Source organism: Orbicella franksi, chromosome 8 (assembly GCF_964199315.1).
Source record: "Orbicella franksi chromosome 8, jaOrbFran1.1, whole genome shotgun sequence".
In the NCBI taxonomy this organism is placed as follows: domain Eukaryota; kingdom Metazoa; phylum Cnidaria; class Anthozoa; order Scleractinia; family Merulinidae; genus Orbicella; species Orbicella franksi.
In genome coordinates this window covers 29,032,785-29,058,763 of record NC_138152.1, presented here as the reverse complement: position 1 = coordinate 29,058,763, position 25,979 = coordinate 29,032,785, and the positions used below count along the sequence as shown (strand labels likewise).

Genomic DNA, 25,979 nt, shown 5'->3' with positions numbered 1-25,979 from the left:
CTAGATACTTCTTTATCCACGTGGCTTTAGGTAAAGGTGAGGTAAAGTCTGCGTACGAGCCAAGTGGCCCATCAGGCCGGAGCTTATCCCTGTTTCTGTAGCATGAAGCGACTAGGAGTATTTCTACTCCCCCTGGATGGGATGCTAGTCCATCGCAGGGTTACTCCCAGCATTAAGTTCGCCGGTACCCATTTATACACCTGGGTGGAGAGAGGCACTGTGAGAGTAAAGTGTCTTGTCCAAGAACACAACACAATGTCCCCGGCCAGGGCTCGAACCCGGACCGCTCGATCCGGAGACGAGCGCACCAACCATGAGGCCACCGCGTCTCCACTCCACGTGGCTTTGAGAGATCTAAATTGAAGGAAGCTATTGCAATCATTTTAAGTCCCCCTTCTAAGTAATCAGTTATCATTACTTTTCTTTCGTTTTATTTTGTCGCCTTTGTCAAACCATAAGAAGTTATAAAACATTACGTTTATTTCCTTTATCACTGCATGATTTGTTTGACGAGGACAAAAAATGTACATCTATTGTGAAGCTACAAGGCTTTTTATGTAAAACGATAATTTCTCCTAAAACACCGAGTCTGCGAAGTTTCCAGCACGCCAAAATCGACTTAATTTTTTTCTATTTTATCTTAACTTAATTGTAATTCAAAGATATAGTTACATCAGGCTCTATTGACAACCATACCCCTAACGCTCAGACTTTTTTCTTCCGCCATTTGAACTTCTTTAGAGGGCAAAGTTTAAAATCCCAATCTACGCACTAATCCACAAAGCTTCTGTTTTTCGCTGTTAAGTCTGAGGTCGCATATATTGTCGAAAGGGTCTATTATCTTTAAAGATTCTAGAAAAGATTCTTCGGAACCGTCTAAAATAAGGGTCATGTCGTTTGTATATTGGCTAGTTTAGTGTTTTACTCTTCACGGCGATATGCCACCGATTTCTATCTTTTTTTCTGGCGAATTGCATTGGCGAGTACTTCTACGTACAGAGAAAATGAATAGATAAGGTGACAGAGGGCAAACTTGCCTAACTCCCCGGCATAGCTCAAAGAAATTGCTTACCCATATTCATTGTTTTATGTAGCTTAATATACAGCTTTGATTATTGCAATAACTAACTTTTAACTAGTTCAATAATGGTAGACCGAAACCAAAGTATTTGAAGGTTTTACGAATAAAAGGCCACGCTAGAGTATCGAAGGCTTTTTTAAAATCAAGGAAAAGGAACAATCCCGGCATATTTTTCGCTGTTGTATATTTGATAACACTATCTATTAAACGAAGATTTTCTCCGATAAATCTGTCACCAATGAAGGTGGTTTGCTCGTTGGAGATAAGTACGGTGGAAAAGTTTTGATGCGAGGTTTGCTATAGCTTTTGTCGCTCTCTTGTAGTCATAAATACATACGTACATATACTTTATTTAACCTCGAATTTACAGAGTAGCTTGTTAGCTAATATCTTCGAGACAAATAAATACTAGAAAGAAAAAGTAAATAGATAAAATAAAATAAAATGAAATACAATTACAATTCTATATCATTTATGCACTATATATATTTACACTGTGAAAAGGCCTCATATTTAAGGATCTTTTGCTTGAATTGAAGAAAATCAGATGTCCTGTAAGTGACCGGGAGAGAGTTCCATATTTTACTGGCTAAGTATGAAAAAGAGTGCAGACCATAAGTAGTTGTTTTTGCTTTGGGAAGGTCCAGAATATAATTACCACGCAGATTATAGGATGAGGTACGTACAGTCGCAATTCAAAAGCGTTGAAAGTTGAAAGAGCTTAATACAGCTCCACCTTTGCGATATTGAGAGCTTTCCTATTTCGTAGCAAAAATTATAAGAGTTAAGCAACATTTCCGCCACATTCATTCGCCGGTACTAATGACACGAGGCAGCCCTGTGAAAGGGCCTTTGGGTACTATATACGGCTATAAGTAGGCTGTTCATGTTTCGTCCGGTTATTTTTTTCTCTAGTAGGTATTATCGAATCTTCTTGTCAAACTAAAGGAAGTGTAGGACTTCCATCTAAATCTCGAAGGGTGCGGTCTCAAAAACTAAGACCTAAGATCTAAGATCTCCTCCTAATCCTAAGACCTAAGACTCCCTCCGAATCTCAAAAACTAAGACTTGAGTTTGCTTTTTAAAATCAGAACTTAAATTAAATCATGAACAGGTTTAACTTTATTTTGCAGCCCAAAACTGTGTGCCCTGGCAAACTGCTAACTTGTCTACTGAAACTTTTCCCCCTTTTTCAAAGTACCGTCACTTTAGATAGAAGAGCAGAGAGTCCCAGAGAAATACAGGGAAATAGACAGGGAAAATAAAGGAGAAAACCGGAGAATTCCACCCCCTTGATTTGAACACCTTGTTTGATCGTGTTTAATAATAATAATAATAATAATAATAATAATAATAATAGATTTATATAGCGCTAAAATTATAAGATATCCTAAAGCGCTTTACAATGTAAGGTTAAGATTACAGTTAATATATAACTAAAAAGTGCCTAAAAATAATACAATTTTAAAAAAATATTAAAAAACTATGGCATGCTATCAGCTAATATAAAAAAGTAAGTTTTTAACTTTGATTTAAAAACAGTCAGGGTTGGACCTAGTCCTATTTCACGAGGGAGTTTGTTCCAGTTAAAAGGTCCAGAGTGTGCAAAGGCGCGATCACCAAATGTCCTGTGTTTGGTTCTGAGAACAGGGAGGAGGTTATGGTCTTGAGAGCGCAGGCAATAAGTTGTATTAGTCTTATTTGCCGAATTTTGTACAGGCCATAGAATGCTTTACTGCAAATCTTGCCAATATGGACTGCCATAGACATCGTAGTGTCAAACCAGGAGCCCAGATTGCGACTGAACACTTTCTAGAGGTTGCATAGTGGAGTCACCAACGGTAATGGAGTCGATTGACATTTTTGACAGTTGATATCTGGAGTCAGTAATTTAAAGCTCAGTCTTTGCGTCGTTGATTAATAAACGGTTATGCATTCACCAATCACGGACATCGGAAATACAGGCTTTCAAAACCGCTAGAGTGTGATTTTCAGACAAAGTGCCGTCTGGTCTGGTTTTAATCAAATTAAACGTCGACAAACATTTGATCAAACACTTTAAAACATTCGTTTGGACGGTGATCAATGTTTGATACCGTTTGGTCACTCACTATAACATCAACATGTTTGGTCAACAAACGGTGTTTGATTTTGTTTGATTCCGGGGGGGGGGCACTTCCACGTAGAAAGGACGGGGGTGCTCGTCGTACCTTTTAGGGATTAAAAAGGCAGTTCTGGTACCTCGAAGGATGTTAAAACTCAAAAGGTCCACTGCAGGAGCTTTTGTTGTACCTGTTAGGGTATTTGGCCAAACACAAATATATGAAAAAGAAGCGACTTTTTAAAACACTTAGCTATAAAAAAACTGCGAAAAAACTTTTCTTAAAAACATTTAAGAAATTTTTAAAACGTTTAAAATATACACGACGTTTCAACGTTCTCGGACGTCATTATCAAGTAAAAAAAAAGAGTATGAATATTCTATAAATAAAAGAAAAGTAGTTCATTGAAAAGAAAAATAGTTCATTAAAAAGAGAAGTAACATAAAAATATGCTACAAGCTAAACAAAGAGTTAAGCACTGATGGAGTCACTCTGAGTGTTAAGGCTAGGCCTCAGTTCTTTGATGAAAAGCAGTTCGTAAACGAAGCAGTCAAATTTCCTGTGGCACGTCTTGAGAACACGAAATTAGCCCTCATTGAGAAGATTTTTGTCACCGTGCACTTCTTAAATGTGTTTACCGATAGCCGAATACTGGTGTTCGGTGTGGCTACAGCAGTTGAGTTGTGCACGCGCGATGTACGACACTTAAAACTGCGCGCGCTTCTACAACAAATCTGCACACGCAACATTGCGCAAGTTTTCAATGGACTTCTAATTTAAGCTGTTCAATGACGCTCAATTACTATACTTTGTAGCCTTGAGAGTACTATTTTTTAGTCATTGGAAGTTTATTTGAACGTGTATTCAGTTATTTAAGGTCCGGTAATACGGGCAACATTTTTCTTCAACTTGTCTCCCAACATTGTTGCATTGCAAGTTGAAACACATTGTTGCGCGTATCACCGCGTTTGTGACCAAATTGTCTCGCAGCAAAATACAGTGTTGCAACTTGAGGCAACATGTAGCGCAAAGTAGACTCGAGTTCTACTTTCTGCAACAAATTTTAGTTTTGCTGCTCGTATTACCACTGAAGCTACAACTTGTCTCGCGACAAATTTGAATTCAACGCGTGTGATTGGCTGTCGCGAAGCGCGGCAAACAAAAAAAAAAAACGAGACGGGCGGTGAAGGCGAGTCTGAATTCGAAGTAGACCAGTAACTCTCGGAAAGTCATAACTTTGTCCTTTACAAAGACCTCGAGGGCTATCATAGTCTTTGGGACACCTCGTTTGTCCCTTCAAAACAAGCAGGAAAAAAGGCAAAAGGCTTGGAAGAACTGTCGCAAAAATACAACTTTTCGCCTAGCTACCTGAAACGATACTGAGCTTCATACTGAGAGAACTTCGCTGGCACGGAAAATTAAGAAAAAGACGGCCAGAAGTCGAAGTGGAACTTCGTCGAAATGCTAAATTATATTAAAGAAGGCGCCATCTTTATTTACACATGATTAAGCAATTATACCTGTAGAATTCTGCAGACTTGCAACACTGTATTTTGCTGCGAGACATCAAGTTGGTCACAAACGTGGTACTGAATACGCGCAACAATGTGTTTCAACTTGCAATGCAACAATGTTGCGAGACAAGCTGAAGGAAAATGTTGCCCGTCAGTACCGGACCTTTAAGGCTTTTTCATGCGTATTTGTTTCGCGTGTACGCTACCCTTGTTTCTAGGTCTTTCTATTAAGTTCTGTGGTGTCGCGAAAGCACACGCGTAGCGCCGCGACACCCAACTAGCGTTATAAAAGAGCAGTTTTTTTCGTTAACAAGATCAGTTGACGCAAGATCTGTTAATTCACCGCAAGTTAACAAGCTTTTCCAAGTTTATCATTTTTCTGGTGATCAAGGTAGCACCAAGGTAATTACTTTTTACGCTATTTTAGTTTGTTTATGTAAGTGGTTTGTATCTTCAGTCGTTTAAGTTCAGTTTCATCTCTTGTCAATTGTATATTTAAGTCTTAAGGTTTTAGATAATGTCAAGTTGTATACGACATCGTTTTACCGTTACTGTAAATCGATCTTACGTTTTCTCCTTTCACTTTCGTAACTTTCGAAGCATGTGAAATGTATTTATATCCTGTTATTTTCGCAAGCTAATTTATAATTTATTTGTATCTTTTATTTTAGTTCTCATGGTGTTTATAGAGTTTTTAAAGAATTTTAATAAACAGCAGTTTGTGAACCGACGTTTAACCAAATCACTGGAGCAATATTCGGCAATGCGTTGATGAAGGTGTCGGGCTGTGTAACCAACATAATATGACAGGAGATAATGTGTTGTTTTAGAATTTGTACCTCTCAGGGGAGAAAACAATTTCAAGCCACACCCACAAGGCAAGATCTTGGTACCTCTAACGGGATAAACGAGAGGCGGGTAGCGTATTATTATACAAAGGAATTCCTTCCTTCCTTTTGATGGGTTCTTCTGATGGGTTCTTTGGAAAATTTGCCGGGTCACTTTTATATGCGGGGAGCCCGATCAAGTGATACCCTGGGTGCTCGAGGAATTTTTTTCGCGTTTTTTTGGACCTTGGAAAAAGATTCCTGTGGCAAAAACAAACAAAACAGTCAGGTAGTTTAGTTTATGCTGGTTAGGTTGCGTGGCAGTTGTAATAGCCTGGGACACTGTTCGCAGGCTTGACAGTTGTACAAGAGAAGTAAGAGACGAACAAATAGCTCAGTGGGAGATACGTAATCGGTAGCGGGGGGAGAGGGGGCTGAGCTGGATCACGGAAGGGACCAACCAAAATCTTGGCGAAAATCTGCGATTTGGACAGAAAACTACTGCTGGTTTATCAGTTTCTCTGGTTTCTCGATGGAAAAAAAGTATTCACTTAATACATGTAATTAACACTCTCAGTTACGCATCTTTCCAGTTCGATTCTTTCTTTTCCCGCGATCAAGAAAGAGAGAATATAGACAGGTCTATTTTTCTGTCAGTCTTTTATTGAGGGCCTTACTGAATGCGAGTTGAATTTGAGCTGAATTATATTTGGTAAATTCCTGAACGCTAATATTAGGTTGCTTGTTATTTATTCTGTTTATTACGAATCGGTTAAAACCGTGCGTAGAAATGGCAATACTGGAATAAATCTGTTGAAGTTGTCGGTTTTCAGTAGGTTTGGACAAATGTCATCATTAGCGAGTTGAATTGTGTAAAGGAATAAGATTATAATCACAATAATATTACAGTGTTGAATATTCGTATAAGGGACGGATCATTAGAAAAGTGATGGTGTCGGGGTTAGGGAGTAGGGAAAAACCCAGAGAAAATTAGAGCAAGGGAAAATGGCAGGAAAAAATTATTGGAAAGAGAAACCCAAAGAAAATAAATTCATGGAGAAGAAGGATTGCATTTTGGTATCAAACCAGTTAATTATAACTCAGCCAAGGTGCGATAAATTTTCCAGTGTTCTGTCACTGGATCCCATTTATATAAAGCCAGAGTGTTTGTTTTGAGTCTCATACTTTTGTCAACTCTTCTATCTCAACTAATCACAACTCATACATTTTGATTATTTCTCAAATTTAAATAGGTCAGTCTTCTTTTTGGACTGACATTTTGGAGCGGAGGGCACTACCGACCCGAGGGGCTGTCCGACAGCCGGAAATACGTCTGCGTTCACAGGCTACGAATCCGCTCGATTTACCGCAAAAATCCACAATCCATGCGCTTTTTAAGGCCAACTCCGTCGGTCCGAAAACCTATTCACCCCCCTCATTAACCCTTTGTACCAAATTTGGGAGGGCAAACTACAAAGAGCTTAACAACTTTCCCGGCTTGAGCTGTCTTCTTAGACTTCTCCACATCAGGTGGCTAGATAAAATTCTAGACACGGAGATCCTGTAACGGACCAGCATCCTGTGCACACAACCTCTTACAGAAAGCACAGGCGAAATGGGTTGGCCATGTTGTCTGAATGCCAGATAGCCGACTGCTCGAACGGCTGCTGTATGGAGAACTGTGTCAGAGCAAGCGTTCAGTTGCAAAGAATCCCTCAAAGGCCTTGGCGCAGGCATCAACGTCAACGCTTCGGAATGCTTTCTCTGGACCGTCCCACCAAGCGAGGGAAAATCATCGCATAGAGGCCCAGAGCAAATGCGCCACGCGCAGGCGAATATGGCAGAAAGCAGATTTAAAAAAATTCGTGCAAAGGGTTGCAGTTGGAAAAAAAATCTTGCACAGTCAAAAGACCAAAAAAAAAAAAGAAAAAAAATCATGCGAGGTTTTCTGATAGTCTGTCCGTAAAAGGGTATATTCGGTACAAAAAAACCTATTACTTTTCCCCTTCAGTGAACTTTTTTTTCTCGTGGTCAGCCGTGAGTCGTGATTTGAATAGGCCTTGGCGGATTGTGCTAGCGTAATTTTTGGCATAATTGGAGCAAAAAAGCAGACATTTTTAAACGAGCACTGCCACGGCATAATTAGCAAATTTTAACACTTTTTGGAGCATAAATTCATAAAATTTAGTAAATATGGTATATTTTCCACAGAAATAAATTAAATTTAGGTAGTATGTTCTTGCAATGCGTGTCGTCGAAGGCATTTTAGAAACGTTTCAGAGATGCGACCAGCTAATTTGAACAGCTGATGGCCGAGACAAACTGCCATAAAACACAAATAAATTTACAACAACAGTTTATTTGAAAGACATAATTTGGTGTCGTTATTGCGCATTTGTGCGCCTCTATGAGCAGAATCTACGTCCTTTTGTGAGCATAATTTCGGGAATCAGGAGCATAATTTGGGAATTCTGGCACAATTTTGGCATAATTTGGCAAAATTTCGATCATTGCTAGTAGCATAATATGCCACTTTTAGGAGCACAATCGGCCAAGGCCTAGATTTGAACCACTTTGGTCCACCTCGTTCACTTCCTCCACTTCCTCCTCATCCTCTCCCTTCCTTCTCCCTTTCCCGCTCCACACCCTTTCTCACCTGGTTATGATTGGCTCATTTGAGAAGCCAAAGATCTTGAGCTACTTAGGGAGTTGTTTGGGGCTGTGTCGAAAGAGAAAGTACTTCTACACCGTTACATCGAAAGGTGTCGGTTCTTTTCTGTTGTTGCAGTCCAATATGGGGCGCCGTACTGGACAATATTACGAACATTTCTTAAACATGCTTAACTCCTACTTAGCGTGACATACTTTATATTCTGTATGGTCATTATCATATAACCATGCCAAAATCTAAATAAAGAAGCTCAACTTACTTTATATTCTGTATGGTCATTGTCATATAACCGTGCCAAATTCTAAATAAATATGCTTAACTTACTTCATATTCTGTATGGTCATTGTCATATAACCATGCCAAATTCTAAATAAATATGCTTAACTTACTTTACATTCTTTCAGGTCTTTGTCATATAATCATGCCCATATACACTTATATTGAGCATTCTAAACTTCCATGCGTATGCAGTATGGTATGATGCACCACGCGCTTTATATGCTGATTTTGTAACCAGGTCTCTCGCGGCCAGTGACGGAACCAAAATGGCGGCTCTAGGTGGCATTGCTGGGTCAGAGAATCGACTCATATCATTTTTTGAACGGACAAAAGCACTACTTGCCGAGGCAGAACAATGCATTTATATATTTTCATCTGCTGGGGACATCGACAGAATAGAAATGTTACACGAGAGGCTTTCAGAGGCTGGGGAAACTGTTTTTATTTTGAAAGAGAGCGCTTCCGAACTCATCAGTTCGGATCATGATTTAGAAATGGCAAATTTTCATAGCAACATGGATGAGCTGTCCACACACTTGACAAGACTGCGAGTCTATTTTGAGAATATGGCAGATTATTTAAGTGAAGACACAGTAAATGTGCCAGCCCACCAATGCAAGAGGGAGTACACAGGTATGAGAGGTCAACCGAAACTGGAGGTTTCCAAAAGGCAAATACAGTTTCTCCGCGAGTTGCACTTTCCTTGGGTCAGAATAGCGGAACTTCTCGGAATCTCCACAAAAACCCTAACAAGAAGGCGGCAAGAGTTTCAAATCGATGGCGAGGAAGAGATGAACTGGTCGTCTGCTGGAAATGGCGCACTAAGGGAAATCATGCAAGAAATAATGACGGTCACTCCTGGAATTGGTCAAACCCGAATGTTAGGTGCATTACATAGCAGGGGAATACGAGTGCAACGATGGAAAGTCAGAGAAATGATGCGCGAGCTGGATCCAGTTGGAACAGCACTTCGGTGGAGAGGAACCATATGTAGACGAAAGTACAATGTACAATGTCCAAATGCGCTCTGGCACATCGACGGAAATCACAAGATGATACGCTGGCGATTTGTGGTACACACGGCTATTGATGGATATTCCAGGTTGATACCATATGTGTACTGTGCAGACAATAACAAATCAGATACCGTACTTGAACTGTTTCAGAATGCCTGTCAATCTTATGGCATACCTTCAAGAGTTAGAAGTGACCATGGTCTTGAAAACATGGGCGTGGCCCGAATGATGTTGGAGTGCCGGGGAGTCAACAGAGGAAGCATGATAACCGGAAGTTCTGTGCACAATCAAAGAGTTGAACGGCTTCATAGGGATGTAACCAGTGGTGTCCTCAAAAGTTATATCGACGAGTTCAACATGATGGAGACTTCTGGCCTATTAGACCCTGTTAATGAAGTTCATTTGTTATCACTTCATCTTGTGTATTTGCAGGAAATTAACAAATCTCTGGAAGAATTTACCAGACAATGGAATTACCATGGTCTTAGCACAGAAGGTGGTTCATCTCCTCTCCAGCTTTGGACCGAGGGCATTCTGAGAACTGCAACAAACAGGAACTCGCCTTTAGATGTTATTTTAACAGAGGAAGAATTAGTTTGGTACGGAGTAGATGAAGATGACAGTTCTGTTACAGAAGAGGACCAAGAGGTAGTTGTTCCAAGTAGTAACATACCTCTGAGTGGAAGTCAACTAGACCACCTTCATTCCCTAATACCCACAAACCTGAGAAAGGACGAAAGAATCCTCAAATATGTTGAGCTTGTTGGGGTTGTTCATGCTATGCATCAGGAATAATTAGAACATAACTATTGTATGGGGAGTAACTTGAGGAAAAGTAACAGGTCCTTTTAGAGGACTGGGAAAAGTAATGTCAGTACCAAAAAATGCTTGCTCAGTAGTGGAAAAAAACGACATATGGAGGTTCAGTCTGGGTTTGCTAAGTTAATTTCAAGTTTAGAAATTTATTTGTATACAATCTTGCCATAACTGGGAATAACTGGATCAGTGTCTTCCACTCATTTCACAAGACCCAGGAATTCTTTTCTCTTTTCTCTCACAGCAGCAGATGTAGCATGAGTTCAGTAAAGAAACAATTTGCAAATGCCACACAGTATTGACAACTAAGGTTTTCTTTCAAATTGTTTTTTTTTAATTTACTGGTATTTCCATTGTGTTTGAGGTTACCGCTTAAATTTGTCTTTTAACATCACAGTTAGTTAATGTTGTTGTTTTTGGCATCAGCAGCACCAAAACAGGTCACTAGGTAATCATTAGACAGCTAAGATCCTATAAAGACAAACAAGCAGGACAGTCAGGTCCATGTGTTGCTGTATTGAGGGACTCCAACTGAGTTATTCATGTTTAAATTCACTCAATAGCATCTTTTACAAATTATATTATTACCCTTGGCAAAAAACTACGGGTACCTTGGTTATGTGGAGACTTAAGTGACTCTTGTTACAAATTGAGGAAGCATAAAATGGCAAATAAAACACAACATTTATTGTCACTTTGTCATTTTTTTCCACTGTTACACAAAAAAGTTGTTTGTCATGCAACACTACAAGTAAGTAAATTACATGAGGATGCAGGTGCTCCCTGCTCACGAACAAACATTGTGAACAGCTACAGCATCATTTCCTGATCAATCCAAATTTAAGGATAGCTAGCTTCAAAACAACTCAAAACTACTGGTGAAAATGACTTAACACTGTGGTTTCATGAGTGCATGTTCCCTGAATATTCTCTTTTAATAGTCAATGCCAGTGAAAGTACAGTATGAAAGTTAAAAAATGGTCATACATGTACATGAACTTCTGCAATTCACACATCACGTTAAATCTTAATTATTAATTAAACCTTGAAGGACTAGGGTTCTACATGTAGAAATTTCAATGGGCACAACAATAAATGTCAACATTAACATGTGGCTGAAATACTTCTTAAAAAATCAATGTGACAACAACAAATGCCATTGAATTTTTAAGTGGGAAAATATTCCTCTAAAAAGTGAGGAACTGAACTCTAACATTTACATGCTAACTACAATGTCACGACTGAATAAACCGGTGGATATGAATTACACACAGTTAAAGGATTTCTTTGCAGAACTAATGACAGCATTCAGCAATAAACTGAAACTTTCTTCACTTTCAAAGTGATTTGGAAGAGTTAATGAAAGCAAACATGTTGATGCAAAAATAGAAGGAACATTGTCAAATTTTACATTGATTCTACTTAGTCCAAAGTTGGGCAAACCAGAGGAACCAGTGACAAAAAAGACAAAATTTTCCAACATTTGAATATCAGCCTTACGTAAGTACTGTTTAAGGTAATTTGCAACAGTTCTGTCATCTTCACTCATCTCAGATGGAAACTGTAGCACATCAACCAATTGTGCTGCACTCAACCTACTATCACTGCTGGGCACAAACAGCTTCTCAAACATGTCAGGGTACTCTGCCATTTTAGCACGAAAGCCAAGTACAGCCAGTCCTTCTCCAAGCTGATCTAGAACAATCTTGGGTCGGCTTATGACATCATGAATTATTATCCCTTGGATGACCCTCATTTTGTTGTCATTCTGAAAAAAAAAATCATTTGTTTTAGTGTTGGGTATAAAGACCTGCTGTGGTAGCTGGGGACACTCAATAAACTATTATTGTAAAATGGAAAAAGGAACTTGCCTTCAATCAAAAATTTGAAAGAAATCAGTTTCTAATATTATTATCCTTTGAAGACTTACAGATAAAACTACCGACATGCCACACTCTGACAAAAAACTAGCCACTTCTTCTTGGTCCAGTGTGGCGACATCTTCAGCCTGAGCAATCTGTTAACAAGAAAACTCCTGGTCAATCCTCCCTTTGTTAAGGATATAAATCTGTTCAAGTTTACATTCATTCAATACACAGTGCACAGTGATGCCAGTATCTTTCTTTGTGTGTCTACAGTTTCCTCATACCTAGTTGGGCCAGAAATTATATTGTAAATGTTTTCCACCCTCTGTCCACCCTAACTCTGAATAAAACAAGGAGGCTGACTTCCCTTTTGTTAGTCATCAGCACTTGTTGAAAGATATTAGCACTTACTTAAAGAGCAAACTACTTAAAAAGGGAAGGGACAAAACATTACTATTGGTATGCAAGCACAAATACATGTACAATACCTTGTCAATAAAATTTTTCACAGGCTCCGAGCAGTCTCCATAGTTCAGTGAATCCACTGCTGTATCAACATCCCCCGTTGCTAGGTAGCGATAAACTGAAGGACTAAACACAGGGAAATCAGGACCTCCTTGCAAAATGCTGTGTACAATGATTGTTCCAATGTACTTCATCATACCAGAAGCTACAATGTCAGCATTATAAATGGGACTTTTGTAATTGGTGCCCTGAAAGAACATCTGAGATATAACTTGAAGAAGCTGGCTAAAGAAGTGTCTGGTTACTCCACCCGTGTCCACAGCTGGCTGTCCTGTGTAAAGGACTCTTAGACGCTTTGTAGGATCAAAGCTGGGATCTTTATAGTATGCCATAGCATCATTGAATAAATCTTCTTCGTCAACTTTGAGCTTTTCTTTCTGGGTACTCAAACCTTTCTGAAGTTCCTTTAACACTGTATCCAGGGAATCTGCTTTTTCATTTGCTGGAGAGAAAACAGGCTCCAAAAGGCTATCATCATCATCCTCACCAATGTCACTCTCAAAAGGGAGATTTTGGGAGGAGAGGAAAAGAGCAGCCCGGCTGACACTCCCATGGCAGGTTAGGGCATTCTGCAGTATGCTGGTGCTTTTTCCAGGGAACATATCTTTTAACTGATCTAGCCCCCCTCGATTTATTGCACTGCTGGATAAGGCAGTAGTTGATAGGTATGAAACATTTGACAAACCACTACATTCACCATCATCAGCAATTTCCACTTGTTCAGGAAGGGGTGAACTTGGGCTTGGATTTCCACCTCGTGGATCATGATCAGGACTCTGGGGAGGGCTATCAGTGTCACTATTGAGACTAGCAGAGATATCACATTCTGGTCGAATGTATATGCTCCCTTGTCCAGCAAGGCCAAGAACACGTGAAGCTGAAAAATGTACACCAGTGGCTAACTTTGGTGTAATTATTTGACCGTAACAGGACTTTACAAATTCAAAGTCTGTTTCTGCAAGAGGTGGGAACAACTCTCTAATTTGAGCTCGAAGGTCTTCTTCCTGCAGAGACTTGTCCACTGGAAATGCATGAACAACAAATCCATTGTTTTCTAACCGACATCGCGTCTGGTGGGTAGGCACTGACTTCGTGTCAGGAGAAGGAAGAAGAACAACATCTTTATGTACTACATCTTTCTTTGCTTTTTTGGCTGGAGGCTTCTTACCTTTAACACATTTGCTATTGGACGACTTGCCACCAAATGATCTTTTACCAACAGTCGGAAATAAGTTCCTTAACTGTGCGGCCACCGCTATGCTTTCCACATTTCTGATGCTTGTGTTGTTTACATTCACAGTCTGACTTGATGATGGCGTTCTCGTCGACAGTATTCCCGATTCACGAGGCCTTTGATCCAACATTCGTTGTTCAATAGGTTGCACATTACTATCATTGAAATTTTGCAGTAATGATCTTGCCTGACGAGCGATATTTGATAACGCTTCTCGGAAATCTTCACTTCTTTCCTCCATTACTGAAAGCACGTGATAAAAGCATCCAACATGGCAGTCTTGTAGGGGCCGAGGGAGATCTGGTGACGTATTTGTCATAACAAGCGCGCGGTGCATCATACCATACTGCATACGCATGGAAGTTTAGAATGCTCAATATAAGTGTATTTGGGCATGGTTATATGACAAAGACCAGAAAGAATGTAAAGTAAGTTAAGCATATTTATTTAGAATTTGGCATGGTTATATGACAATGACCATACAGAATATAAAGTAAGTTGAGCATCTTTATTTAGATTTTGGCATGGTTATATGACAATGACCATACAGAATATAGAGTATGTCACGCTAAGTAGGCGTTGAGCATGTTTAAGAAATGTTCGTAATGTTGTCCAGTACGGCGCCCCATAGTCCAAGGTAAGAAGTTTAATGTACAGATGCTCAATTAACGCGAATTGTTTTCAGCCAGCTTTTAGTTTAAGCTTGTTTACGCCTGGTGCGTGTAAATGAGCAATTTAAGCTGAATTCTTGTAGTGAGATCAAGTTCGGCTTGAATTCCTTGAAACAGAAACTTTGAAGTGAAGTTTGTCACCTTATTATGGCATAAAAGCAGTGAAACAGCGAGCGGTACTTATAAAGCACAAGTGGAAGTTAAGTTAACTGAAAGGTAGCTTGTTAAATTAAAGTTGAAGCTGTAAAGATTTTGAACGGAGTTGGACGAACGCAGAGCGATCGCTCCACGGAACTGACGATAAGCTAAGGCGTTTGTATTGAAAATGTCCTCAAATTTAATCATTCTATTCAATAACAGCTTCTTGCAGGCTGTGTTAATATTAATACTGATATTCTTGCTAATTTTATATTGTTTAGCCAAAATATGACAGCTAATAAACTCAAATTGCTTAGCCTAATTGTTATGTGATTTCTATCAGATTCCTCCCGTATGTAAAATTAGTGGAAGCTTCGTGAATTGATTGTAATTTTTGTTTTCATGTGCTTTCAGATACTTATCAGAAGTAAGAAAGCATCTAAACCATTGTAAGTATCACTGTATACAAATGGAGAAAATGTCAGCAGAGGAGCTGAGGAAGGAGATTTATACAAACGAGAATGGAGAAAGGTGGTTAGATCTGAGTGGTAAAGGGTTGTCAAAAGTTCCTGAAGCTGTATATGACCTGGCTGAATTGGAGGACCTTGACTTGTCATATAATTATCTGAAAGAATTACCAACAAGTATTAACAAGCTGAAATATCTGAAAAGGCTGAGATTAGACGAGAACCAGTTGAGAGAACTTCCTCACAGTATTTGTGAGTTGAGTAACCTGACCTGGCTTAGTGTGAGTAACAACCAGTTGTCTGTTCTACCTTCAAACATTAAACATCTCAAGAATCTCCGGATACTGGTCTTGAGTAATAACCAGTTGACTACATTGCCTGATGAGATTGGTGAACTGAAGGAGCTGGGATGGCTGTATGTGAGTAACAACAAGCTGACAGTTTTATCATCACACATAAAACATCTCAGTAAACTCCGGGTACTGTCCTTGAGTGATAACCAGTTGACTACATTGCCTGATGAGATTGGTGAACTGAAGGAGCTGTTATTGCTGTATGTGGCTGGTAATCCTCTAACATTCGAAGAAATGAGAAAGGTTGTGAAGCTAGAGAATAAGATGTGGCTTTCCAAAGATGTTACAGGTAAAGATGTGAAATGCTCATTATTTGTATTTTATTTTATGTCTTGTGAATGAAATGAATATTGGAACATGTAGTTTAACTTAGAAATTACAAAATTACAAATGTGCTGCTGGCCTTTTAGTGTAACTTTTAGAAGAAGTATATTTGATATATATGAAGCTTATTTAGATTGTTATTGTGGAAAGTTTAACTTCAACTGCATGGTATAGGCAAAAGTCACTGTTCATGAGTAGTGAAACATTTTAAAATAATTGTCAAGGAGTGTAGTTATACTTATTTCGAAGTTTTGTTTAACACTGACTCTATGTAAACGTTAAAACAAGGTTTATAGCTACTTATACAAAGATGTTTCGATCGTTTGTCCATTAAGGAGTGTAGTGAATGAAATAAATATTGGAACATGTACATGTAGTTTAACTTAGAAAATTACTAGTAATGTGTTGCTGACCATTTAGTGTATCTTTTAGCCTGAGAGGAATTATATTAAATAATAGGTAATTTAAGATTGTTATTGATGAAAGTTTAATTTTAACTGCATGATTTATATGGGCATCCTCGTTTCTGTTCGTGAGTTTTAAAACATTTGTTAAAATTTTGACATGAGGAGTATAAAATATATTGATGTCGAAATTGAATTGGGTAATTGTACTACCCAAATACTTCTTTCTCCATGCTTGGCTATCAGCATTTGATTCAATAGTTTTGAGTGATATTGAAGGCCAACCCTAACCAAAAGAGCATCTTAGATTAATAATTTCACTATGAACTGTACAGAATGTAAACAAAAAAAATTCAAATTGGCAGAGAATGGAAATATTTTTACTTATTTCATAGTTTCTTTGTGTTTTTAAAATTTGAACTGTTAACTTTGAAATGCAGCTTATTTATGAGTGCAATTTTTTACACAAAAAATTAATGTTTATATGGCATGCACAAAATGGTTAAAAAATATCTTTACAAGGTGTGAAATTCCCTTCCTCTTCATTAACACAATTTATCTTACATGTACAAAGCTTTATATTAGAATTGTAAACTGCTCTTTATTTATAATCTTATTAATTGACAATTAAAGAATATTTTTCTTGAATTTTTATATTAGATCATGTATTTGAACAAAAAGCAGAAGGACAAAGAGCACAACTGGCTTATGAAAAGGCTCTAAGAGATGGCTCTGTGAAGGTTTACCGTGGCCGCATGTTACTAATTGGTCAGGATCGTGCTGGTAAAACCAGTCTAAAGAAGAGTCTCTTGGACCTGCCATTTGACCCTAAAGAACAGAGTACTGAGGGAATTGAAGTACAGGCTTCAACATGTGAAATAGAAGTTGAACAAGTTAAGAACTGGCATTCCACCCATGAGAATAAACCAGGATTGCTAGAGTGTTCTAAAGATATATCAAGGATAGTGGCTGAGAAACTGTGTGGCAGAGAATTTAGGACTGACAGAAATGATCCCAACAAGCATCAGGTTTGAATAAAGTTAAATGTTTAGAGGTACAATGTATATTAATGCAGACATCTCAAATGTGGCAGACTTGGGTTAACAACCACCGAAGAATTTAAGAACAAAAGTTCTTCCTGTTTTTTTTTACTTCGCAACATGTAATAAACAACCTGAGCTGATGTATTTGCTGTAGGTTAGCTTTCATTTTACTTTCTTTGGGCTAATGTCAGATCACCTCTCACAGTTAGATAGTTAATGCTTGCCTGTCTTAGAGTGAGTTAACTATAATTGAATATTTGTAATGATGGAGCATATAAATTAGAGGAAATTTCCATGTGATTGCATGGTGTGTAGAAGATGTGGAACTGTCAGTCAGGGTCTTTTTCTGAGTACCTGTGACTTACTGTTAATTATTATGTCATTATTCATTCTTTTTGTTTGATAATCTATTCTAGGTTGAGGAGAATGTAGACTCTGAAATATCCTCACCATCAAGAAAAGCAAAAGCAGAGTCAAAGCAGTCCCATAATGATGAACATTTCCCTGAATGTGGAAGTGAAATTGAGCTGAATGAGCCTGAGGTAATGATCAATGCCACTTCACCTCCCGATGATGTCACAAAACATGTTCATCAGTTGCTAGAGTATGTTAGAGGTGAACATGACAGCAAAGGTGATATCTCCAGTGGAGAATCTGTTGTTAGTATTGATGTGTGGGATTTTGCTGGACAGCACCTGTACTATGCTTCTCACCCTCTTTTCTTGTCGTCACGGGCTATTTATGTTTTGGTATACAACCTCAGCAAGCCATTATATGCATCAGCAGAGCCCCATGTTAGACAAGGAACTCTTGAAAAAAAGTTGGTAAATCCAAACAACGAAACAAATCTAGAGAATTTGTTATCATGGCTTACTACAATCCACAGTGTAACACAAGTAAAAGAAGAAACAGATTATGGTGCTCCAAGGAGACAGACGTATCTGCGACCACCAGTGTTCATTGTAGGCACGCATGCTGACAAACCAGCTGAAGACATCGCAATGATGAAACGTCAAATATATGAGAGAATTTCTGATAAAGAGTATGGGAAACATGTGATCCGGCCATTGTTCAGTATTGATAACACAAGCTCACTGATAGGTCCAAAGAGACGGACTCTCCAAACAGGTATTAAAGTACTAATGTATGGCTAACGTAATGATTATAATAATAAATGATCATAACTACAATTTTCAGTACCGCTCAGAGATAGTGAACCATCAAACTTGTTTTCAACTTTTTGACCAAAACAAGTCAACCCATTAGTCACTCCTTCACTCCTTCACTCCTTCACTCCTTCACTCCTTCACTCCTTCACTCCTTCACTTCTTCACTCCTTCACTCCTTCACTCCTTCATGATCACTCCTTAACATCCCATTAGACATTTGGAAACCCAGCGTGGGTGGGGGAGGGGGAGAACTCCCACAAGAAAAGGCAAGGGATGCTCATCGGAAAATTTGAATTTAACTCCTAAGGGAGACTAATGTGGACGTTGCTTGAAATTCATTAGACCCCTAAAAGATACCACTTAAAACAGATTAGCCTAAATCAGAAATTAAATAAGAGCGTTTCTTTTATTATTATTTCCTCGAGTGCACACTAAAGGATACTTTGACAGCTAAAAATGGTGATGATTTGTCATCAACACCCTAAGTGAGACCAGAATCCTTGATTTGTACGCGAGACAACGAACATCCCCGACCTTTTCATGTAGGAGTTCTCCCGGGGTTCAAACACCATCCGTCTAGGGCTGTTTTACAGTTGCTTGCAACGTGTCAAGTTAGTTACTTGTGAGAGTAAAAGATATAACGATTTTTTCATTGTAAGGAAAATACTTCTGGTTCTTCCCTAGCGATTTGATTCAGGGAACTTCTGCGTGGTTTTTCCTTCACAAACCTACATGATATTGTGAGTTCGAAACTGAATCAATATAAAGGAGTGATTTAAGTCTCCAGACAATTTTTTTTGACACAAGAAACGGAAAGACAAATGCTACTTTTCAGTAAATGGTAAAAAAACAATGAAGAAGAAAAGGAAAAATATGAAGTAATCACCACTTGGATTTGAACTCTCAATGTCTGGCATGGCGAGTCAGCATTTATCACAGTGCTACTTTTCATCAGTTACTGGAAGGCGAAAGTATTAATTATTTATTTATGTACTGCAAGCTCAAGTGTTTCATTCAGTCTATACCTCACTTTTGCCATTTTTGACTACAGCATAAGGAAGACATGTACAGATAGATGTAATGTAAAACGTGTAGGCAGGCCTGTCAGTAACAAACAGTTTCTTAACGTTGAACTTTTTCATTTTGCAAATATCACAACACACCCCTGAATGGGAAAAGGCTTTATGGGTTGTTCAAAAGCTAGACTGCCCTCACATCACAAGTAGTTCCTTAATGAGGAATGCCACATAACACCCTTTCATAATTTATTTTCCAAGGTCAGTGGCTCACAGCCACTTTGATTATTGCTTTATCTCACATTATTGTCAGCTGTTGATCTTTACTTGCTTGTTCTCATAGCTTTGCAGTTCTAGCATGAGACCAGATTTAGGTGTCTTGAAAACTCATACGAGATCTGATTTCAACCTTTTCATTTGTAGGACCTATATGTACACTGTAAAATAATATATCTCTATTTTGTGTATAAACATAGTACTGTAAGTGTCAAAATGTAGTGCATTTATTTTCAGAGCTAAATGGGAACACAGATGACATTCAAGAACTGCAGAACAAAATCATGGAGGTGTTGAGACAGGAGCCATATATGGGGGAGAAGATACCAGTCAGGTAAATTATTTTCTACAAACAAATGTTGTTGCCTACACTCAGTTGGGTTTGTCAGGTATGCCCCAAAATTTAAAACTGAGAGGAATTAAGATAGGATATATTGTAAAGCCGATATCCAGGGCATTGATTTTAGCTAGAATCGCATGGCTCAGAGAATTCTCACACCCTGATAAGGTTCCTAGGCGAAGTATTCAGCGTTGAATTGCAACTCTTAAAAGCAAGGCTTCGCATGATATTGCACTGGAGCAACAACAACTCAACAACAATTAGAAACAATACCCTTTTAATCATGTTTTCAAAACCATTGCCACCGTCTATGAGGCCAAAAATGAACACAAGTCCTTTTGAAAGTGGAAGTCAAGTTTCTTCCTGCTTTGATCTGAATGTCGTTTAATGAAATCTTGTGTGAACAGTTTGAAAATGAAGGTTTGCCAACCACAAAGTTCAAATAAAGTTTTCTGATTCTAACTGGATTTCTATTCACTGGCTCCTGACAGTCTTGACAGTTGTTTCAACTGGAATGGCTTTTCTCGAGTGAGTGTTGAATGTTGCAACGTTCACACAGACGTAAATGAAAGGTGGTTTTCTTTCATTTGAAAAGAAGGCTATGGGATTCAGGGAAAATTCATAACTGGACTTGTGAATTCCATATTAAATTTCACTTGAAAGACCGATATTGTGATTTGTGTGATATCAGTTTTTCTTGTGAAATTTAACTTGGAATTCCCTCATCAGGTAATGAATTTTCCTGTAATTCTCTTCAAACAGTGGCAGCTAGGACATCTCTTAAAAGAATGGCATTACAGAAAAGACTGACATACTGCTGTCACTCAACGAAGGTTTTGATAAATTTCTGACAACTCTGTGGGGGATGGGTGAGGGTTGGGGGAATGACATCTTTTCAGCAGTTTTGATGACTTCAGTTTAACAAGCAAATCAAATTATTGTGCGAGGCATTAATGTATTCGAACACAAATGTATGATCTTTACAAATAATATTGATTAGTTCTTGCACTCTCTTTGGTGGTCATTTAAGAGACAAAAGCTATGAGAAGACTGGAACAAAGATGGGAAAAAGTTATCAAAAATGATTAAAACTTTGTTGAGTGGCAACAGTATGGCAATCTTTATAGTAAATAGTAGAAATAATGCATTGTCATGAAATGTGATGCATTTTCCATGTTTTTCTTTTAGATGGTTTCTGTTTGAAAAGGTGATTGAAGCTTTGATAGCTCGACAGATTTATCACAGAAATCTGAAGCAACTCCAAAACTATGCCAAAAGGCATTGCTTTATAGAAGATGCAGATGAGTTTGCTGGTATGATCAGTTTCTACTATGGCCTTGGTATGATTATCAAGCATCACAGTACAGTTGTTCTGAAGGCTCAGTGGCTGATTGACGTATTGAAACAGCTGATAACCATTCCACACTTTGATAAAATGGTAATAAAATTAAATTGCTTTACTTTTACCTGATGTTCACCTTAACGTTTTAGAGTACCTTTTTTAAATATCTGAATAGTTCATCTATCTGTTAGTTTAGCCAACACTTAAGAGAATGATGATGCATGAGTTTACATAATGCAGTACCTCTGAGATACTAGGAATGACGGCTACATGAGTCAGTTATTTAAAATGAATGTATGTTTCAATACTTGTATTTTTACAGCAGCTATTTTTGACATATAAAACCAGTCCCCAACCATAAGAGGTAGCTACTGTACTTGCAAGTATGCCATTGTCAAAAATGTAGCCTTGTGCATGGTTAAAGTAAAATGCAAGCCTCCTTGTAGCCTCGTGTATGCTTAAAGTAGCCTGGTAGTAGTATATGTACTTATAACTGTATGCATATGCCTAACCATCATTCTGATATTTTTTCCTAGGATCCTGTCCACACCAAGTACTGGCAAGAACTAGAGAAAAATGGCATCCTCTGCATGGAACTCATTGATGACGTCTTTTCAAAGTTTATTGAACAAGGCATTATCAAAGATGACATCTTGGACATGATGGAGCAGTTTGGTTTGATCGCCAAGTTCTCACCGTCTCCAAGTGATGTAAAGTATTTTGTACCAGCTCAGCTGAAGACACCGCCTAAAGACCTTTGTCAAGTGGCACCATCTCATGCTGATCCTTGTCCTTTGTATATTCATTTTGTACATGGCTTTGTCCCTCATGGTCTGTTCTCACAGCTTGTGTCACGATTTATTGGTTGGTGTTGTAATACATGGCCCTTGCAGCGTCCCAAGCTGTACCAAAATGGAGCATGGTTTGTTATTGGGAAACAAATCCATGATTTAATTGTCATTTGCAAGAAGAGTTTCTTCAAGATCATCCTTAGGCAAAAAATGCAAAGTCATCAGGTTTCAGCAGAGAAGTCAGAAGAACTAGCCACTCAAGTGAGGGAGTTTGTAGAAGAAACTTTACAAACCTTGTCACAGGAGCTGCCATACCTGAGTGCACTGCAGTATGAGTTGTGTGTAGCTTGCCCATACTGTCATCAAGGAACAGACAGGGTTGGTCAAGAGTGTTGTAACCATGGAAGAGTATCATGTGATGATGAGGAGTACTTTCACCTTCTTGAAGTAAAACAGGGTCAGCCACTGATCTGTATGAGGGAGGTCTGTGGTGAAGTACGCACTGTCCAAGGCCTGGAGAAATGGTTCTTAAAGAGAACAAGCCAGGTATGTGATTTATATGATCTATAATATACTTGACGGTTAAACTCATCACAAATAGATTAGCTTGGGAACTGGTGCCTTAAAGGTTAGCGGGGTGCCAAAGCCATAAGCCGCTAGGAGGTATCCATGGCAACCCTGGAAAGCAGGAACCACCCAATGAGCGTCCGCTAACCGGCACCGTCACACTGAAAGAAATTAGGTGGAATCTACTTACCTGGAGAATACTTACCCTGACCAAGAACAAAATGGGAGGGAGGAGAGGGTGCAAGAATCCGCAATGATTTGCGAGCAAAGCAGTGCAACTGATCCGCAACAATCAGCAGAATACACTACAACAATATTATGCAATGAACCATAAACCCCTGCAAAACCCTTGAAGGCTGCCCCACAGGTCACGTACTCCCAAACGCGGAAACCGCTGGCTGCATAAGCTCAAATTTAACTTGCCTAAATGATATTAGCTGGATGGGCACGCTAGCTGGCTGCATTAGCTCGAGTTTAACCTTGCCTAAATGATATTTAGCCACATAAAAATTAGTGTACTTTACAAGAAGTGGCCATCTCTGCTTCATCTTAGGGTGGGAGGGGTGCTACCTGTAATGGAATATAGAGGGAGCTCTGCCTGGAAGGATGTATGATGTAGCAATTTTACAAGTTGAAGAATATCACTGGTGAATTCTAATGTTCAGTATCTTACATGATCTGGTAGGATCCTGTGAGATCTGAAAGGATTCATTAGCTAGGATACTAACTAGGAGTGGTATTTTAGTTAGAATGCTGCAGAATTAAAAGAGATCCTGTAAAATCTCGTTTAGAATCCTACCCAAGATCCTGTGGGATTCTTTTTTAGGATCCTGTAGAATTTCTACCAGTGTAGTTCAAAGGGTTGGGGGAACCTTTCCTTTGTCTACTGTAGTATGTCAAAGGAGCACCGACAACTCCTATCAAAAACTTTGTTGAGTGATGCCCCCTCCCTCCCTCCCCAGGTACCATGTTGTATGGAGGGAATCTGAAAGGATTACCTTTTCTGAGAAAAATGTTTAGTGGCTGAGGGATTGGACTTGAGTACTGCCCCATTCTCAAGCAACTCTTCTTCCTCCTCCTCCCCCCCCCCCCCCCCCAGGATTTATTTTGCCTGCAGGTCTTTACTAGAATGCGATATATGTTGGAGGTTAAATTATATCTCTGGGGAAATGATTTGATAAAGGCCAGTTTACTTACAAAAATCACAAAAGGTTAAAACTGACTGATTAATGTTGAAACTAATCATTAAGACAGTACAGGACATTATTTGCTAATTAGTTACCTATTGCATCTTTTATTTTAAAAAGTCTCCATCAGGCTAAGAGTCCCATACTGGTAGGGTTCATCTAAGTTCCTGTAGCATTAAGCAATAGGTGTAGTTTTACTTCCCCTTGGAGGATGCTAGTACATTGCAGGATTACCCACAGAATAAAATTTGTTATACTCAGTATGGTACACATTCATACACTGGGGTGGAGAGAGGCACTGCGAGAGCAAAGTGTGTCTCCCTTGAACACAACACAATGACCCTGCCGAGTCTCAACCCAGACGGCTCGATCTGGAGTCAGCTTTAATTGTAGGTGTGGTTCTCTTGTAGGATTTGAGTCCTTCTGCCAAAGTTGCCACTTCACAAGATGCACCAGCAAGAGAGAATCAAGGGAAATCTGATACAGCATTGAGTGTTACTCTGTTGGCCAGTGAGTGGGATTCATCTAAGGGAGGCTTGTCGACCTTAAACAGAGAGCTTGCCACAGAATTGGCCCAACATGAGCAAGTAAAAGTCACCCTCTTAGTCCCACAATTTTCCTGTTCTGAAGAAGGGAAGAGGACTGCTGAAAGCCACAAAATTTCCATCAGAGAAGCAGAGAAACGTCCTGGCTATGATGATCCCCTTGACTGGCTGAGTTCCCCACCAGAAGACCTTACCATTGACATCATAGTGGGCCATGGAGGGAAGCTTGGTAAACAAGCCCAATTCATCAGAAAATCACACAAATGTAAGTGGGTCCAAGTACTGCATACTGCTCCTGAAGAACTTGGAATGTACAAAGACTATCCAAACGCCATTTCTAAAGGTGAAGAGAAGAATAGAACGGAAGTAGACTTGTGTAAATTGGCAGATGTTGTTGTTGCAGTTGGACCCAAGTTGAAGGAAGAATACTCTTATTACCTGCGCTCTTACAAGAAACACGAAGACATCATTCAGCTGACACCTGGTCTGTTCCGTGAATTTTCAGATGTAACACAAGTAGCAAAAGATGGTAACAAATTTAAGGTACATTCATGCATAATTAAGTAAACATTATTTACCTACGGGTTGATGAGGCTGATTTGATATGCTGATTTGCCAAGAAATAAACGCTACTATACATGTAACAAATAATGAAAAAAACAACAACAAAAGAAAATAAATTTGAATAACAAGATATAATTATTAATAATATGTGATAATTTATGTTTAAAAAATTCTAACTAAAAAAGGCTGCAGACTGCTTTGTAGAACACAGTTGTTAACAATCTTAAAGTGTCTGATGTTGATCCAGGTAATGGCTGCTGAGTATTTTACTGATTTTAAGCCAAAGTGAGTAGTATTAGGTTTAGGCACTGGAAGCTTGTTAGGCCTTCTCAGGTTTTTGATGTTTCTCTTAAAGGTATTGACCTTTGGCCGCGGTGATCCTGAGGACTTCAGTCTCAAGGGATACGACATTGCTGCTAAAGCAATAGCTAAACTCAAAGACCGTTCTTACAAGCTTATTTTTGTTGGTGCACCTGATGGAAAGCAGGAAGAAGTTAAGGAGAACCTCCTGAAGAGCGGTATTTCTAAACGTCAGCTGATCGTCAGAAAGTTTTTACAAAGCAAGGAAGGATTGAAAGAGTTGTTTTGTGAAGTTGACCTTGCCATCATGCCGTCCAGGACTGAGGGATTCGGATTAACTGCACTGGAAGCATTGTCTGCTGGTCTTCCCATTCTTGTAAGTGGAAACTCGGGATTTGGAGATACACTGCGCACTTTACCATCTGGCAAATCATTTGTGGTAGACTCTGAGGAACCTAAAGATTGGGCAAAGGCAATTGCTCGTGTCCGTCGTAAAGACAGAGCAGAGCGACTTCAGAAGGTTCAAAGATTGCAGACATTCTATGAAGAGAA

At 39.0% G+C, this 25,979-nt stretch overlaps 2 protein-coding genes across 7 annotated transcripts in view; one reads left to right on the top strand and one right to left on the bottom strand.

Annotated features, from left to right (window-relative positions):
* The window catches only part of LOC145496102 (uncharacterized), a 492,363-nt gene that overhangs the window by 276,591 nt on the left and 189,793 nt on the right, over positions 1–25,979 (top strand). The gene's annotated exons all lie outside the window — the stretch shown is intronic.
* On the bottom strand, positions 11,082–14,515 carry LOC145496110 (uncharacterized). 2 transcript variants are annotated; one of them, XM_081475744.1, is made up of 3 exons: positions 12,660–14,515; positions 12,237–12,323; positions 11,082–12,074 (listed from the first exon to the last, which is right to left on the bottom strand). In XM_081475744.1, the coding sequence occupies exons 1-3, from the start codon at positions 14,286–14,288 to the stop codon at positions 11,571–11,573; spliced, it is 2,220 nt and encodes a 739-aa protein (XP_081331870.1). In that variant the 5' UTR covers positions 14,289–14,515; the 3' UTR covers positions 11,082–11,570. The 2 variants fall into 2 exon arrangements, with proteins under 2 accessions (XP_081331870.1, XP_081331871.1); XM_081475745.1 differs by lacking the exon at positions 12,237–12,323 and having other exon boundaries at positions 11,083–12,074.

Bases quoted from the DNA above. Each gene is read 5' to 3' on its own strand.
- LOC145496110 (XM_081475744.1), bottom strand. From the start codon at position 14,288: ATGCGTATGCAGTATGGTATGATGCACCGCGCGCTTGTTATGACAAAT. The intron at 12,324-12,659 runs GTATTGTACATG...TCTTGTTAACAG, and splicing joins TGAAAAATTTTATTGACAAG to ATTGCTCAGGCTGAAGATGT. The intron at 12,075-12,236 runs GTAAGTCTTCAA...TTTTTTTTTCAG, and splicing joins GCATGTCGGTAGTTTTATCT to AATGACAACAAAATGAGGGT.